Source organism: Hyperolius riggenbachi, chromosome 8 (genome assembly GCF_040937935.1).
Source record: "Hyperolius riggenbachi isolate aHypRig1 chromosome 8, aHypRig1.pri, whole genome shotgun sequence".
In the NCBI taxonomy this organism is placed as follows: domain Eukaryota; kingdom Metazoa; phylum Chordata; class Amphibia; order Anura; family Hyperoliidae; genus Hyperolius; species Hyperolius riggenbachi.
The window spans coordinates 258,880,100-258,895,942 of record NC_090653.1 but is presented as its reverse complement, the minus strand read 5'-3'; the positions used below and the strand labels follow the sequence as shown (position 1 = coordinate 258,895,942).

The 15,843-nt window shown below is 51.0% G+C and overlaps 1 protein-coding gene across 1 annotated transcript in view; it reads right to left on the bottom strand.

Annotated features, from left to right (window-relative positions):
- Positions 1–7,761, bottom strand: part of BSPRY (B-box and SPRY domain containing) — a 51,454-nt gene extending 43,693 nt beyond the window's left edge. Inside the window, exon 1 of the mRNA XM_068248700.1 lies at positions 7,303–7,761. Within this exon, the coding sequence (XP_068104801.1) occupies positions 7,303–7,713 (411 nt within the window). The 5' untranslated portion in view covers positions 7,714–7,761. The remainder of the gene's footprint in view (positions 1–7,302) is intronic.
- Positions 7,762–15,843: the final 8,082 nt, after the last annotated feature.

Here is a 15,843-nt window from a genome sequence, read left to right as displayed (position 1 = left end):
AATACATCAACAGGACAGCCAGGCAACTAGTATTGTTTAAAATCACAAACAATGGTTCGCATGACGGCCGGGGGCCCCAGTCTCTCTCACTGGCTGGGGCCTCCAAACCACCATGCGATACCCAGAGGGAAGTGCGGGTGGGCCCTGGACCTCTCACCCCTAGGGAACTCACCCCCACTGCCTTTGAACTGAATGCTAACTGCAACACACACAATTTGCTCACTCCCAGCTAAAGCACTTTCCTACCTTTATTTAGTCAGCAGGCGCCAGTCAGCCAGTGGGAGGCTTCGGTTGGACGTAATCGTAGATTACATCTTTTACAGCGGACAGGGGCGCCCCGTGCAGATCTCCCACACGGCCCCCCTCCCTAACCACTCACCTGTCACCCGCATCCTGGAGGCTGCAAAAGAGAAATTTAAAATCACAAACACTGCTTTGCATGATGGCCGGGGGTCCAGGGCTCGCTCGCACTTCCCTCTGGGTATTGCATGGTGATTTGGGGGCCCCAGCCAGTGAGAGAGACTGGGGCCCCCGGCCGTCATGCGAACCAGTGTTTGTGACCGTGTGGGACCTCTGCCTACACGGGGGCCCCTGTAAAAGTTGTAATCTCTGATTACGTCCAACCGAAGCCTCCCACCTGAATGCTAATTTATGCAATTCTTGCTAGATTTGGTATGGCAGGCAAAGAGTGTATAACTGTACACCTGATTGGCTGACTAGCGCCTGCTGACCAAATAAAGGTAGGAAAGTGCTTTAGCTGGGAGTGAGCAAATTATGTGTGTTGCAACTAGTATTGTTTACAAGAAAATAAATATGGCAGCCTCCAATATACCTCTAACTTCAGTTGTCCTTTAAGTGTCTTCTTCAGGTATGATATAGAACTAGCTAGTTCTGCAATGTATCAAGAAGAAGACACTTAAAGTTTTGAAAGCTTGCAAGGAAATCTTGTACAATTAAGCCTGGTACACACTTTCAACTTTGGTTGGCCAATCACTAACTAATTTTACCACCTCCATGTAGTATGTGGGTTTACCTACAAAATCATCTGCTCATATTATTCACAATCTATTGGCCCTCATACTACATGGAGGTGGTAAAATTGGTCACTGATTGGCCAATCAAAATTGAAGCTGCGTACCAGTCTTTAGTCTTGAACCAGATGGGGACTGACACCGTACAAATCTACGTCCAGCTCTGACTGGATGTAGATTCAACGTCACAGTAAATGAAGCATCCCGCCGTGATCGTGTGCACCTGAGAGGGGATATTAAGCTATCATATGACAGCTGACATCTCCCCTCAGTGAGGAGCCATCGCGATTGGCTCCTGATCACGTGATCACTGCGATCGGCGGCGGATCATAGTGATCACTGTAAGAGCTGCGGCGGTAGGAGGGGAAGAAGAGGACCCACTCACCTTCCTTCCGTTCCCCTGGCGACCCCCTCCGCTCTGGCCGGCATCCCCGCTCGCTCTGATGTGACTGTCGGGTCCCAGCTTGATGACGTCATCAAACCGCGACCCGCAACTGAGCGGCAGTACGAGCCGGGATGCCGGCCAGATGGGAGGGGGCTACTGCGGCTCATCGCTGGAGCCTGGAAGGTGAGTAAAGGCTGCTTGCAATACAGGGGACACCTTGCCACACTGGGGACACCATGCCCAGCTTAGCTCTACCAAGGATCCAGCTGCCTGACCCCCCCAAACGCCCCCCCCCCCCATGCAAAATTGCCTGGTCCTTAAAGGGTTAAAGGTATTACCTAAACGGCTTTTGTTGTTATGTCTTTGGATTCTCTCCATGACTACAACAACTCAATCATTCCTGTATAGAAATTGTGCATTCGTACTAACGTCGATGTTTGTTCATGATGTAATGCTCTTTACCTGCTAAGTCCGCTTCGCTTGCGTACTTTAACACAGATCATTCATGATCTAATGATGTTTGTACACGCAGTCTCGCATGAATGAAAATCGCCCAAACAAATCCAGGGCAGGCTGGATTGCTCACAGTGCCACATAAACAGCGTTTGTCATCTGTTGATGTCATTTGGTACCTTTTTAAATTAACGATAATCACTGCATCCATCGAACTAGTTTAATCTAATGCACCAGCTTTCTGGGGAAATATTACGCATCCATATTCCAGTTTTGGCCATTAATGTATAATCTTTCCCCAAAAATCTTTATACATACCTGAGGCTTCTTCCAGCCCCATACGCTTGGATCGCTCCCGCGTACGCCGTCCTCCGGTGTCTGCAGCTCCGGTTTCGGGTCCCCGCACTTCCGTCAGTCGGAGCCAGCCTGATGTAAGTGAAGTGCGCTGTTTGGGTATCTCTCCAGCAGACGCTGGAGAGATACATAGAGGGCGCACTTCTCCTGCGCAGACTGGCCCCGACTGATGGTTTACTTTAAAGTGAATGGGAACTCATATTTAAATAAAAAAGTCAGATACTCACCTAAGGAGAGGGAGGCTCTGGGTCCCATAGAGCGTCTCCTCTCCCGGTCCCCGCTGTTGCATTGGCTCCCCCGTAGCGGTATTCGACCGTTTTCGTCAAATACCGCTGTTTCCCGGCTGAAGGGAGGCTTCGGAAATGCTTCGGGAGCCTGAATGCTCCCGAACACGAGCTGCTCTACACTGCGCACGCGCGAGCGCCCACTAAGACGCACTCGCGCATGCACAGTATGGAGGCGCCTGTCTTCGGGAGGACTCGGCTCCCGAAGACTTCCGAAGTCCCCTCGGCGGGGGATGTGAACAGGGGAGCCAGCGCAGCACCGACGGCACCGGGAGAGGAGATGGAAGGCTCATTAGGACCGAGCCTTCCCTCTCCTTAGGTGAGTATCTGACTTTTTTTTATTTAATTATGGGTTCCCATTAGCTTTAAGGCTTTGGGTCCTATAGAGCCTTCTTGCTCCTATCACGGTCCCTTCGTTCCAGAACTGTCAATTGTTACCACCATGGGAGGCTCCAGAAGACGGGCAGCTCTGCACTGCGCATGCGTGAGCTCGCTACTAAAGAGCAAGCAGGTCCAGTACAGAGCTGCCAGTCTTAGCACTCAGGCTCCCAAAGCCTGGCAGAGAAAGCAGTATTTGACCAATTTTTCGAATACTGCTACGGGGGAGCCAGCTCTGGGCAAGGGGACCGTGAGAGGCGCGGGAAGGCTCTATACCCTCTCCTTAGGTAAGTATCTGTCAGTGCAAAAATACAAGAGGAACAGGCCCAGCCGAACTATTTATAGCTGTCCATTACTATATTATGCCAGAAGAATGTTATGGTCCGCTAAACTTAAAGGATACGTCCGAGCTAAAATTAAAAACGAGATCTACGTACCTGGGGCTTCCTCCAGCCCCTGGTAGCCTATCTGTCCCTCGCCGCAGCTCCAGAGTCCCTGGGTCCCCTCCATTGCAGATGCAGACCTAGCCATGGTTGGCATCTACTGCACCTGCCCAGAACGAGCGACACGACACACGCTCGCGCAAGCGCAGTAGATGCCGACCTGGCGAGGTCTGCATCTGCAACGGAGGGGATTCCGGGACACTGAAGCTGCAGCGAGGGCACGGGACGGGTGCCAGGGGCTGGAGGAAGCCCCAGGTAAGTAGATCTCATTTTTTATTTTAGCTCGGACGTATCCTTTGAAAACCAAAAGACCTCGTACATTAAAGATTTGATACTTAACCGGGGCTTCCTACCTCCCCATAAACATGTCTGAGTCCCACGCCGTCCTCCCGTGGTCTGCCGTTCTGCCGCAATCAGCCCCGGTAACAGGCTCAGTAGCGCAAGTCTGGGTCTACTGCGCATGCGCGTAAATTAAAGTCTTTGGGTATTGGGTATCCTTTGAATGATATATTAAAATCTTATATAGGTGACCATTAATGATACAATCCCATAGCAGATCAATCCTCTCCGATCGCCAAAATAATTGGTCATAAATGACTGGTCATGCCCATTAGCGGCTATATTCCCACTAACCAACTAACCAATCTGATCAGATCGCTCTGAAAAATGGATCGATTCCATCAATCTGATTGAATTGTAATTCTGCCATTAATGGGCATGACCGATCGCTATAGATCAATTACGGTGGTGACTGGAAATTGATTGGCTGGGGGGTTGTATTGCCACCTTTAGTGTCGTTACAGAGCAGTGTTAAACTGCAACACATGAATTTACACACTTTAGTTTATGCACGAAAAAGTTTATACAAGTTTTCCCCCTCAAAATGTAAAGACAGGAAGGGCCTGGACACCCTGCTGAGCTTGTATTGCAAGGTCTCGCAAGGTCTTTTGAAAAGTCAGGAAAATCGTGAAAACCTGTACACACTGGTGCGATGCGATTTTTATATTTTCATGAAGGCTTTGCGATTTAAAAATTGCATGTGATTTTAAAACACAGCGCAAGCGCAGCAGTGTGTACAGGTCCTTAGGGACCGCAAAACAGATAACGCAAAGGCTGCCCCCATTATGCATTCACTCAACCGTTATTTTATGTGTTATAATAGCTCAGGGACATTACATTTTGAGTGGTAAGTTTTTACTGGTATGAACTTTTCCTCCTGTAAGATAACCTGTGTAAATCCATGTGTAACAGTGCAATGTCGCGTCCCTTTCTAGAGAGTTGTATTTGGATGACTTTCTATTCTTTACAGAACCCAGCGATGTCATTTCCTGGAACTGGTTGCAGCAGTTAGCTGGTGACAGCACTGACAGGTATTTCTGCATGGACAGGAAAGGTGTGCGCTCGCTGTCACATTACCCACACAACAAGGTAAAAGTGCCCGTGCTGCACACACCCACTGACTGGGCCATAAGTCACGCACAGCTCACATGCAGTACACTCACACATATAGTACATGCACACACCGACACTGCAATATAGACACACACACACACACTGTACACACACACACACACTGTACACACACACACACACACACACACACACACACTGTAGACACACACACACACACACACACACACACACTGGAAAATGTACCTTTCACACACACACACACACACACACACACACACACACACACACACACACACACACACACACACACACACACACACACACACACACACACACACACACACACACACACACACACACACACACACACTATACACACACTATACACACACACATACACTATACACACACACACACTATACACACACAGACACTATACACACACACATACACTATACACACACACACACACTACACACACACACACACACACACACACACACTATACACACACACACACACTACACACACACACACACACACACACTATACACACACACACACACTATACACACACAGACACACTATACACACACAGACACACTATACACACACAGACGCACGCATACACTTGCATACAGCTCGCATACATACACACAAACACATGGGGCCTGATTCACAAAGCGGTGATAACTCAGTTACACACTGACACTGGAAAATGTACCTTTCTCTCACACACACACACATACACACACACACACACACACACACACTATACACACACACACACACACACTATACACACACACACATACACTATACACACACACACTATACACACACAGACACACTATACACACACAGACACACTATACACACACAGACACACTATACACACACAGACACACGCATACACTGGCATACAGCTCGCATACATACACACAAACACATGGGGCCTGATTCACAAAGCGGTGATAACTCAGTTATCACGACTAAAAGACTTTAGGCGTGATAACCTTTGCACTGCTGAGTTAGCACCGTTTTGTGCTCTTTATCGCGCGCAAAGTCCCCGCGCAAAGTCTTGCGCGCGCAATCGCGCGACTCTGCGCGCAGCGCCCATAGGGTTTAATGGGCGCATCGCACGCACTGCACCGTGCGCTGCGCAATTGCGCACGCAAACCTTTGCGCGCAGGAATTTCGCGCGAGTTTCATTTTATCACGCCTAAACTGAGTTTAGGCGTGATAAAGGGCTTTTCACAGGCGTGCAAACACTTTGCACCGCTTTGTGAATCAGACCCGAACTGTATAAACGCACGCACGCATACTGACACTGAATGATCACACACAGACACACTGTATAAGCTCACATACACACACACACACTGTATAAAGACACACACAAACGCACACATATTGTATAAACACACGAACACACACTGACACTGGATGATCACACAGACACACACACACTCACTTAAGCTAAGTACACACATGCGAGAACTGACGCCCATCGGGGATCGAGAAACAATCCCTGGGGCGACAATTCTGAGAACGATGCTGTACAGACGGCTCCCTAGCCTTGAGCTGGCAATGTGTTCTATTGTTATAAAAGGGGTGGAGGGATGACGATCAGCGGACGACAGAGCGATCATCAGCTGAAACAGTTGTTAATCGGCCAATTCATATGACAGTTATTGCATTTCAGATGTGTGTACGTAGCTTTACACACATGCTGTACACACAAACACACACATAGGGCTAATATGCGTACAAAAGTTTGTGGGCGCAAAGTTTTTTGCGCACAACTCTTCGTGTGCAAAATCAGCCAATTCACGTGCTAAGTTGCGTGATAAGCACACACAGACTGACATCCATACTGTACACACACTGTATGTACACATACACACACTGTATGTACACATACACACACACTGCACCCCCCCCCCCCACACACACACACACACACACACTGCACAGACCCACACACACTGCACACAACCACACTGTACACACACACACACACTGCACACACCCACACTGTACACACACACACACACTGTACACACATACACTGTACACACACACACACACTGTACACACACTGTACACACACACACACACACACACACACACACACACACACACACACACACACACTGTACACATACATACACACACACACCGCATGCGCACACACTGTACACACACACACACTGTACACACAAACACACGCACGCACACACACACTGCACACACACACACACACACAAGGATCATCACATACCCCTCCCCTCAGCTCTCATGATGAATAGAAAGCTGGCACAGGATGAGTTTGATGATGTATAAGAAATCAACTCATTTCTCTCTCTCAGCCTCTGCTGCAGTGAGTCACCGGGCTCTGACTGCAGTCACCTATTACTGCACTGCCCCCCCCCCCCCTGCATCACCTATCCCCCCTCCCCATCACTGTACCCCCCCCCCTCCTGTCCTGTGTCCCCCATCACTGTACCCCCCCCCCCCCTCCTGTCCTGTATCACCCATCACTGTACCCCAGGACTCACCCTGATCTGTGTGGCTCTCTCCTCCAGGGACTTGGTCCTGTGAGTCTGGCAGCTGCCCTGGGACTTGCACTGGTCGCAGATCAGTCTGTTCTCCTGGCAGCAGAAGAGGCTCAGCTGGTGCCCATGCTCACTGCAGCTCTCTGGCCAGGAGGACTGGGCATCTCTGGGGGGCACCTGCTGCTGCCTCTGCCTGTAGGGGGGTGGTGACTCTCCACAAGTACTGTCACCCAGGTCTATGGTCTCTTCTCCTCCAGAGGAGTCCAGGGATAAGGTGGCCACCTGCCCATCAGGGATCCACTCCACAGCAAAGGGGGACCTGATGCCCTTCTCATCATCAGTGCTGCTCCAGGAGGGGGAGCCAGTGATCGCCCACACAGGGGGCTCCACGGGCACAGAGTCACACTGGGACATGTCAGCTGGCTGCTGAGCGCTGCTCTGATCCCTTCTCCCTGCACCTGTCCCCAGGTAGGCAGGGACCTCCCCTGGGAGGAGCCTAGCGCATGTCCCCAGGTAGGCAGGGACCGCCCCTGGGAGGAGCCTGGAACGCTGATTACATTGTAACACCCACACAGCTCGCTACAAAGTTACCAGGGAAATAAATGTGCCCTGCTAATGACAGGTCCTCGCTGCTGCTGGAGGCTTCAGGCTGTGCTCATACGTGTCTGGCAACCTGGCTCTGTGCAGATGGAGAGACTACAGATCCCAGCAGACCAGACCAGATTATCTGTAATCACAGGGAGCTAAATATACAGGAGGACTACAGATCCCAGCAAGCCACATCACCTGTAATTATAGGGAGCTAAAGATACAGGGGACTACAGATCACAGCAGACCAGATCATCCGTAATTATAGCAAGAAGTTTTAAATCAGGATGATACCATTTATTGGCCAATAAATGGTATCATCCTGATTTAAAACTTCTTGCTTTTACTGATGGCTACAGGGGAGGACTGGGACCTTTTGGCCTGGGGGGACAACACAAACTAGAGGCCCGTTTCACGGCATCCCCAGCCCAAAGCCATATCTTTCTTGTGTGCAAATCTTCAAATTGTGATGACTAACAGCCCCAGCCACACACACACACTATGTACCTGATGCCTAACCCCATTTCTCCGCACAATCTACCTGTCTGTGTCTGATGCCTAACCTTAAAGGAGTTATCAGGCTTTTTTTTCTTTTATGAAAATAAGTGCTACTTACCCAGGGCTCGTCCAGCCCCAAGCTCCCAGCATGTCTCTTGCTGCAGCTCTGCAGTCAGCTGTTCGCTGCCGCTGCCTCCCAGCCCCCGGTGATGACGTCAGGCCAACTGCGCCTGTGCGAGCGGCGCTGTCAATCACGCCACATAGACCAAAGCGTACTGTGCAGACGCAGAACTACTGCGCCTGTGCAGTACACTCCGGTCCACGTGGCGGTGATTGACAGTGCTGCTCGCACAGGCGCAGTACAGGCCGACATCCAGGTCGGACTGGTGCCATCGCCGGGGACTGGGAGGCAACGGCAGCGAATGGCTGACTGCAGAGCTGCGGCGAGGGACATGCTGGGAGCGTGGGGCTGGAGGAAGCCCCGGGTAAGTAGCACTTATTTCATTAAAAATGCCTGATAACTCCTTTAAACAACCCCCCCCCCCCCCCCCCACACACACACACACACACACACACAAACCTACCTACCTGGTGATGCCAAACCCCACTCCTGCCCACCCACCATACAAACTACTTGTCTGACACCTAAAACCAACTACCTGTTTGACAGTGCCTAACTGCCTGCCTCCCCCCTCCCCTGCCGTCAATCACACCACAAGAAGAAAAAACGTTCCCCTCAGGCCAGGGTCAGAATGGGGATGATTATCACACAAAAAAAAACTCAGAGGGCACTGGCCTGGGCAGAGAATTGAATTTGACAGCAGCAGCAGGCAGGCAGCAAAGTGTGAGTAACTCAGTGACAAGAAGGGAGAAGAAGTACAGAAACAAAATTTATAAAAACCACCTTCTCCTCTGGCAACCTGGACCCGACCTCCTCTATCCTCCTGTCTCCTCAATCCTACACCTCCTCCTCCTCCTCCTCCACAGCAGCAAGCAGCTATAGGCAGGGCCGGATTTAGGGGCAGGCCCCCAAGGCCGGTTCCTAGGGCGCCAGAATCCACCTGAAACTGAGGGGCGGGTGGTGACAGGCTGACCCCGAGAGCCACTCCGCAAGTCCGCACATGTCCCCTTTACTATACCTGCTTAGTGGTGCAGGCGGGAGCGAGCGGCTTGTACAGGTGGAGGCGGGACTCGGGAGGCTGGAGCGATCAACTCGCTGTGATTGGGCAGCAGCCGCCCTGCCCCTCCCCTTCCCCCGCATCCTCAGCAGGAGCAGAGTCCCTCTCACCCTCCGCTTCCAGCGCCGAAGGTTCCTCTATCGCTCCAGCAACTGCCGCTGTGCATCTCTTTCCAGTCGGCGTCTTTTCACATGTGACTCCAGTCACATGATGGGAATCGCCAACAGAGGGAGATGCACAGCGGCAGCTGAACTGATGGAGCGATAGAGGAACCATCAGCGCTGCCAGCGGAGAGGTGCGTGACTCTGCTCCTGCTGAGGGAGGGGAGGGGGGGGGGGGGTTAGGGGCTGCTCTGGGGGAGGGAAGGTAAACAAGGATGCACGCACGCATCGTGTTCTGCTGGAGGGGAGGGGGGTGGGGTTGAAGAGTAGCATCGGGTATACAATGCTACAGTGAAGGGGTCATCATTTGACTGGGGGGGGGAACCTGACTACCTATTCTAATGGGATACATACACACACATCATCTATCTATACTGAGGGGGAGCAGCACCTGACTACCTATGCTAAGGGGGGCAGCACCTGACTACCTATGCTAAGGGGGGCAGCACCTGACTACCTATACTAAGGGGGGCAGCACCTGACTACCTATACTAAGGGGGGCAGCACCTGACTACCTATGCTAAGGGGGGCAGCACCTGACTACCTATACTAAAGGGGGGCAGCACCTGACTACCTATACTAAGGGGGACAGCACTTGACTACTTATGCTAAGGGGGGGCAGCACCTGACTACCTAGGTAGTACCTACCTACTACCTATAGTAAGGGGGGAGGGGGGGCAGCAGCTGAACACATACTAACATGGGCAGCACCTGACTACCTATACTAAGGAGGGAAGCACCTGACTACCTATACTAACAGGGGCAGCACCTGACTACCTATACTAAGGGGGGCAGCACCTGACTACCTATACTAAGGGGGGCAGCACCTGAATACCTATACTAACAGGGGCAGCACCTGACTACCTATACTAAGGGGGGGCAGCACCTGTATACCTATACTAAGGGGGGCAGCACCTGACTACCTATGCTAAGGGGGACAGCACCTGTATACCTATACTAAGGGGGGCAGCACCTGACTGCCTATGCTAAGGGGGATAGCACCTGAATACTTAATACTAAGGGGGGAAGCACCTGACTACCTATACTAAGGGGGGCAGCACCTGACTACCTATGCTAAGGGGGACAGCACCTGTATACCTATACTAAGGGGGGCAGCACCTGAATACTTAATACTAAGGGGGACAGCACCTGAATACTTAATACTAAGGGGGACAGCACCTGTATACCTATACTAAGGGGGGCAGCACCTGACTGCCTATGCTAAGGGGGACAGCACCTGACTACCTATGCTAAGGGGGACAGCACCTGTATACCTATACTAAGGGGGGCAGCACCTGACTACCTATGCTAAGGGGGACAGCACCTGTATACCTATACTAAGGGGGGCAGCACCTGACTGCCTATGCTAAGGGGGACAGCACCTGAATACTTAATACTAAGGGGGGAAGCACCTGACTACCTATACTAAGGGGGGCAGCACCTGAATACCTATACTAAGGGGGGCAGCACCTGACTACCTATACTGGGGGGGACAGCACCTGACTACCTATGCTAAGGAGGGCAAAACCTGACTACCTATGCTAAGGGGGGCAGCACCTGAATACCTATACTAAGGGGGGCAGCACCTGACTACCTATACTAAGGGGGGCAGCACCTGACTACCTATGCTAAGGGGGGCAGCACCTGACTACCTATACTGGGGGGGACAGCACCTGAATACCTATACTAAGGGGGGCAGAACCTGACTACCTATGCTAAGGGGGGCAGCACCTGACTACCTATACTGGGGGGGACAGCACCTGACTACCTATGCTAAGGGGGGCAGCACCTGACTACCTATACTGGGGGGGACAGCACCTGAATACCTATACTAAGGGGGGCAGAACCTGACTACCTATGCTAAGGGGGGCAGCACCTGACTACCTATACTAACAGGAGGCAACACCTGACTACCTATACTAAGGGGAGGAGGCAGCACCTGACTACCTATACTATGGGGGGCAGCATCTGACTACTTATACTTAGGAGTGGAGAACAACAGGTGACAGCATCTGACTAGCTATACTATGGAAGGAAAGGGAGGTGCAGAATTTGGCTATCTATACTAAGGAAAGGGGGGCACGAGGTACAGCATCTGACTACCTATACTAAGGGGGGCTGTGCTCCTATGTACAAGTGTAACTGTACTGGGCATGCACGAGTATGGTCCTCACATTCCCGTTAGCACAAAGTCTCTTGAGTACAGAAGAAACAGATATGCACAAAAAGTTTTGTTCTCAGTATATGGCCCATACTCGCACAGGCCCAGTACGGTTGCACACAAACGTGAATGCAGCCACAAGGAAGAGGAGAATCTCAGACAGCAGTGAAAGGTGTGAGTATGCTCAGAGGACCTGAGCACAGGAACAGTGGGCACCGGGAGGGGGGGGGGGGGGGCACTGATGACAGTGGGCCTTGGGCGGTAAAAAGTACAAATCCGGCCCTGGCTATAGGTGGCATCTCCGACTCTCAGCCCCCAGAGTGTCCGACTCCTCCAGCCAGGACAGCCAGCCTGCCACTCGTAGCCGCAGCTCCAGGCCCCCAGCCCCCCCAGCACAGAAAGCTGAAGAGTGAGACAGCTCACTCCGACGACACCTCAGGCACAGCAGCACAGGGGAGGACTGTGTCCGACTCCTCCAGCCAGCCACTCGTAGCCACAGCTCCAGGCCCCCAGCCCCCCCAGCACAGAAAGCTGAAGAGTGAGACAGCTCACTCCGATGATACCGCAGGCACAGCAGCACGTTGTGGGCGGCAATGGCTCCAGGCGGGGGGCGGAGTCAAGCAGGGTCAACCCACCGGGCCGGAGAGGATCTAAGCTATTTGTGTCCTTGTGCCGCTCACATCCACCGCAGGCGCAGCCACGCACAAGGGCACACCACGGCCGGCCGCCTCAGCCCCTTCTCTGATTGGATACTTCAACTTGCCGGGAAATATCGCGCGAGGTTGCGATCCCCACTGCGAACCTTTTACTTGTGGTATGTCTGCGGGCGGCTGGCCCTAATTACTTAAGATTCGGGCGGCCCGGGGGGCAATTGCCCCCCGTCCCCCTGGGCCAGTCCTCCCCTGGATGGCTAACACGGTACAATACCCTACCGTAATTATAGAGAGCTAAATATACAAAAGGACTACAGATCCCAGCAGGCTAGATACAGGAGGACTACAGATCCCAGCAGGCCAGATCATCTGTAATTATAGAGAGCTAAAGATACAGGAGGACTACAGATCCCAGCAGGCTAGATACAGGAGGACTACAGATCCCAGCAGGCCAGATCATCTGTAATTATAGAGAGCTAAAGATACATGAGGACTACAGATCTCATCAGGCCACGTACAGGAGGACTACAGATCCCAGCAGGCCAGATCATCTGTAATTATAGGGAGTAGCTAAATATACAAAAGGACTACAGATCCCAGCAGGCCAGATCATCTGTAATTATAGGGAGCTAAAGATACAGGAGGACTACAGATCCCAGCAGGCCAGATACCGGAGGACTACAGATCCCATCATGCCAGACCATCTGCAATTATAGGGAGCTAAAGATACAGGAAGACTACAGGTCCCAGCAGGCCAGATCATCTGTAATTATAGGGAGCTAAAGATACAGGAGGACTACAGATCCCAGCAGGCCAGATACAGGAGGACTACAGATCCCAGCATGCCAGACCATCTGTAATTATAGGGAGCTAAAGATACAGGAGGACTACAGATCCCAGCAGGCCAGACCATCTGTAATTATAGGGAGATAAAGATACAGGAGGACTACAGATCCCAGCAGGCCAGATACAGGACTACAGATCCCAGCAGGCCAGAGCATCTGTAATTATAGGGAGATAAAGATACAGGAGGACTACAGATCCCAGCAGGCCAGACCATCTGTAATTATAGGGAGCTAAAGATACAGGAGGACTACAGATCCCAGCAGGCCAGACCATCTGTAATTATAGGGAGATAAAGATACAGGAGGACTACAGGTCACAGCAGGCCAGATCATCTGTAATTATAGGGAGCTAAAGATACAGGAGGACTACAGATCCCAGCAGGCCAGACCATCTGTAATTATAGGGAGATAAAGATACAGGAGGACTACAGGTCCCAGCAGGCCAGACCATCTGTAATTATAGGGAGCTAAAGATACAGGAGGACTACAGATCCCAGCAGGCCAGATACAGGAGGACTACAGATCCCAGCATGCCAGACCATCTGTAATTATAGGCAGATAAAGATACAGGAAGACTACAGATCCCAGCAGGCCAGATACAGGAGGACTACAGATCCCAGCAGGCCAGACCATCTGTAATTATATGGAGATAAATATACAGGAGAACTACAGATCCCATCAGGCCAGATCATCTGTAATTATAGGGAGATAAAGATACAGGAGGACTACAGATCCCAGCAGGCCAGACCATCTGTAATTATAGGAAGATAAAGATACTGGAGGACTACAGGTCACAGCAGGCCAGACCATCTGTAATTATAGGGAGCTAAAGATACAGGAGGACTACAGATCCCAGCAGGCCAGATACAGGAGGACTACAGATCCCAGCATGCCAGACCATCTGTAATTATAGGGAGATAAAGATACAGGAAGACTACAGATCCCAGCAGGCCAGATCATCAGTAATTATAGGGAGATAAAGATACAGGAGGACTACAGATCCCAGCAGTCCAGATACAGGAGGACTACAGATCCCAGCAGGCCAGACCATCTGTAATTATAGGGAAATAAAGATACAGGAAGACTACAGATCCCAGCAGGCCAGATCATCCGTAATTATAGGGAGATAAATATACAGGAGAACTACAGATCCCAGCAGGCCAGATATTTTTTGGGGGGGGAATTTAAAGTGTACCTGTAGGGAAAACATTCCCCAAATAAATCCCTCAGTAGAGTGAAGTCCAGAGGCTTCCCCACCCCCTCCTCCTCGCTGTTCCAGTGCTGGAACCCCCAAAACCTCTTCGACATGTGTTTGTTGATGTAGCTTGGCCCAGGTGCAAGAAGGCTCGTGCCTGTCGAGTGGCATGGAGTCTATCGGGCTCGGCATTTTCTCATTTTCTGCCGCGCACGCGAGGCCTGTGCTACTTCACAGGTGCGAGCTGTCATGTGCCTGCGCAGCGTGGCCGCACTCTTTTACATACGGGAGCTCGGCCGTAAGTTCTCTGAGGGTCCCAGGCAGCGGCGGTGGTCGTCCAGAGGCTTCCAACTACTTAGGGAACTATCTAACTCTGGGCTTGATTCACAAAAGTGTGATAACTTAGTTATCACGCCTAAAAACTCAGTTATCACGCCTAAAAGCTTTGCACGTGCAAACTAGGGTGCTAAGTAGTTTGCACCCTAGTTTGCACGTGCAAAGCTTTTAGGCGTAATAACTCAGTTATTACCCTTTTGTGAATCAAGCCCTTTGTGTTTTTGGTGGTTCCCCCCATCCCCATGCCCCATCTCTGAAAAATGGGCGCTGGGTGAAGCCGATATAAGTCTAATCAATATATGCTGTTGTGAATTGGGTGTCAAATTAAAACTGAAAAAATATTTACAATGGTAATGAGGATAGGAAAACACTGGTAAATGTTACCGAAATTTTACTACAACTAAACTTGGCCTGCAGATCAGTTTCACTGGGTTAGCACTGGACTAGCGGCATGCTTGTTTCAGGTGTGAATCAGACACTACTGCAGCCAAATAGATCAGCAGGGCTGCCAGGCAACTGGTATTGTTTAGAAGGAAATAAGTATGGCAGCCTCCATATCTCTCTCACTTCAGGTGAAAACATTTGAAGGGGAGGGATGCTACGATTAGTACTTAAGAATGCAAGGAGTACTTCAGTGCTATATGTTGTATCGTCTAACACTGTCTGAGGATTTGTCCAGTGTGTAAATTACATCATTCGCTTGGACTTTCCGGCCGCTCTCCCGCTTGCTGCGACATCACTGACGGGAATGCAGGTTCCAAGGGCAAATGAGAGAGATAAGTGGCGAGAAAAGTAGATTATTACTCCTCTATATTCGGACACGCGGGGACACGGATCGCGTCCACTGATAAAATCACATGACTCAGTAACGCAGAGTGTTACCCAAGGGCATTCTTATTCCTAGCAATACATATGCTAGTAAATAAAAA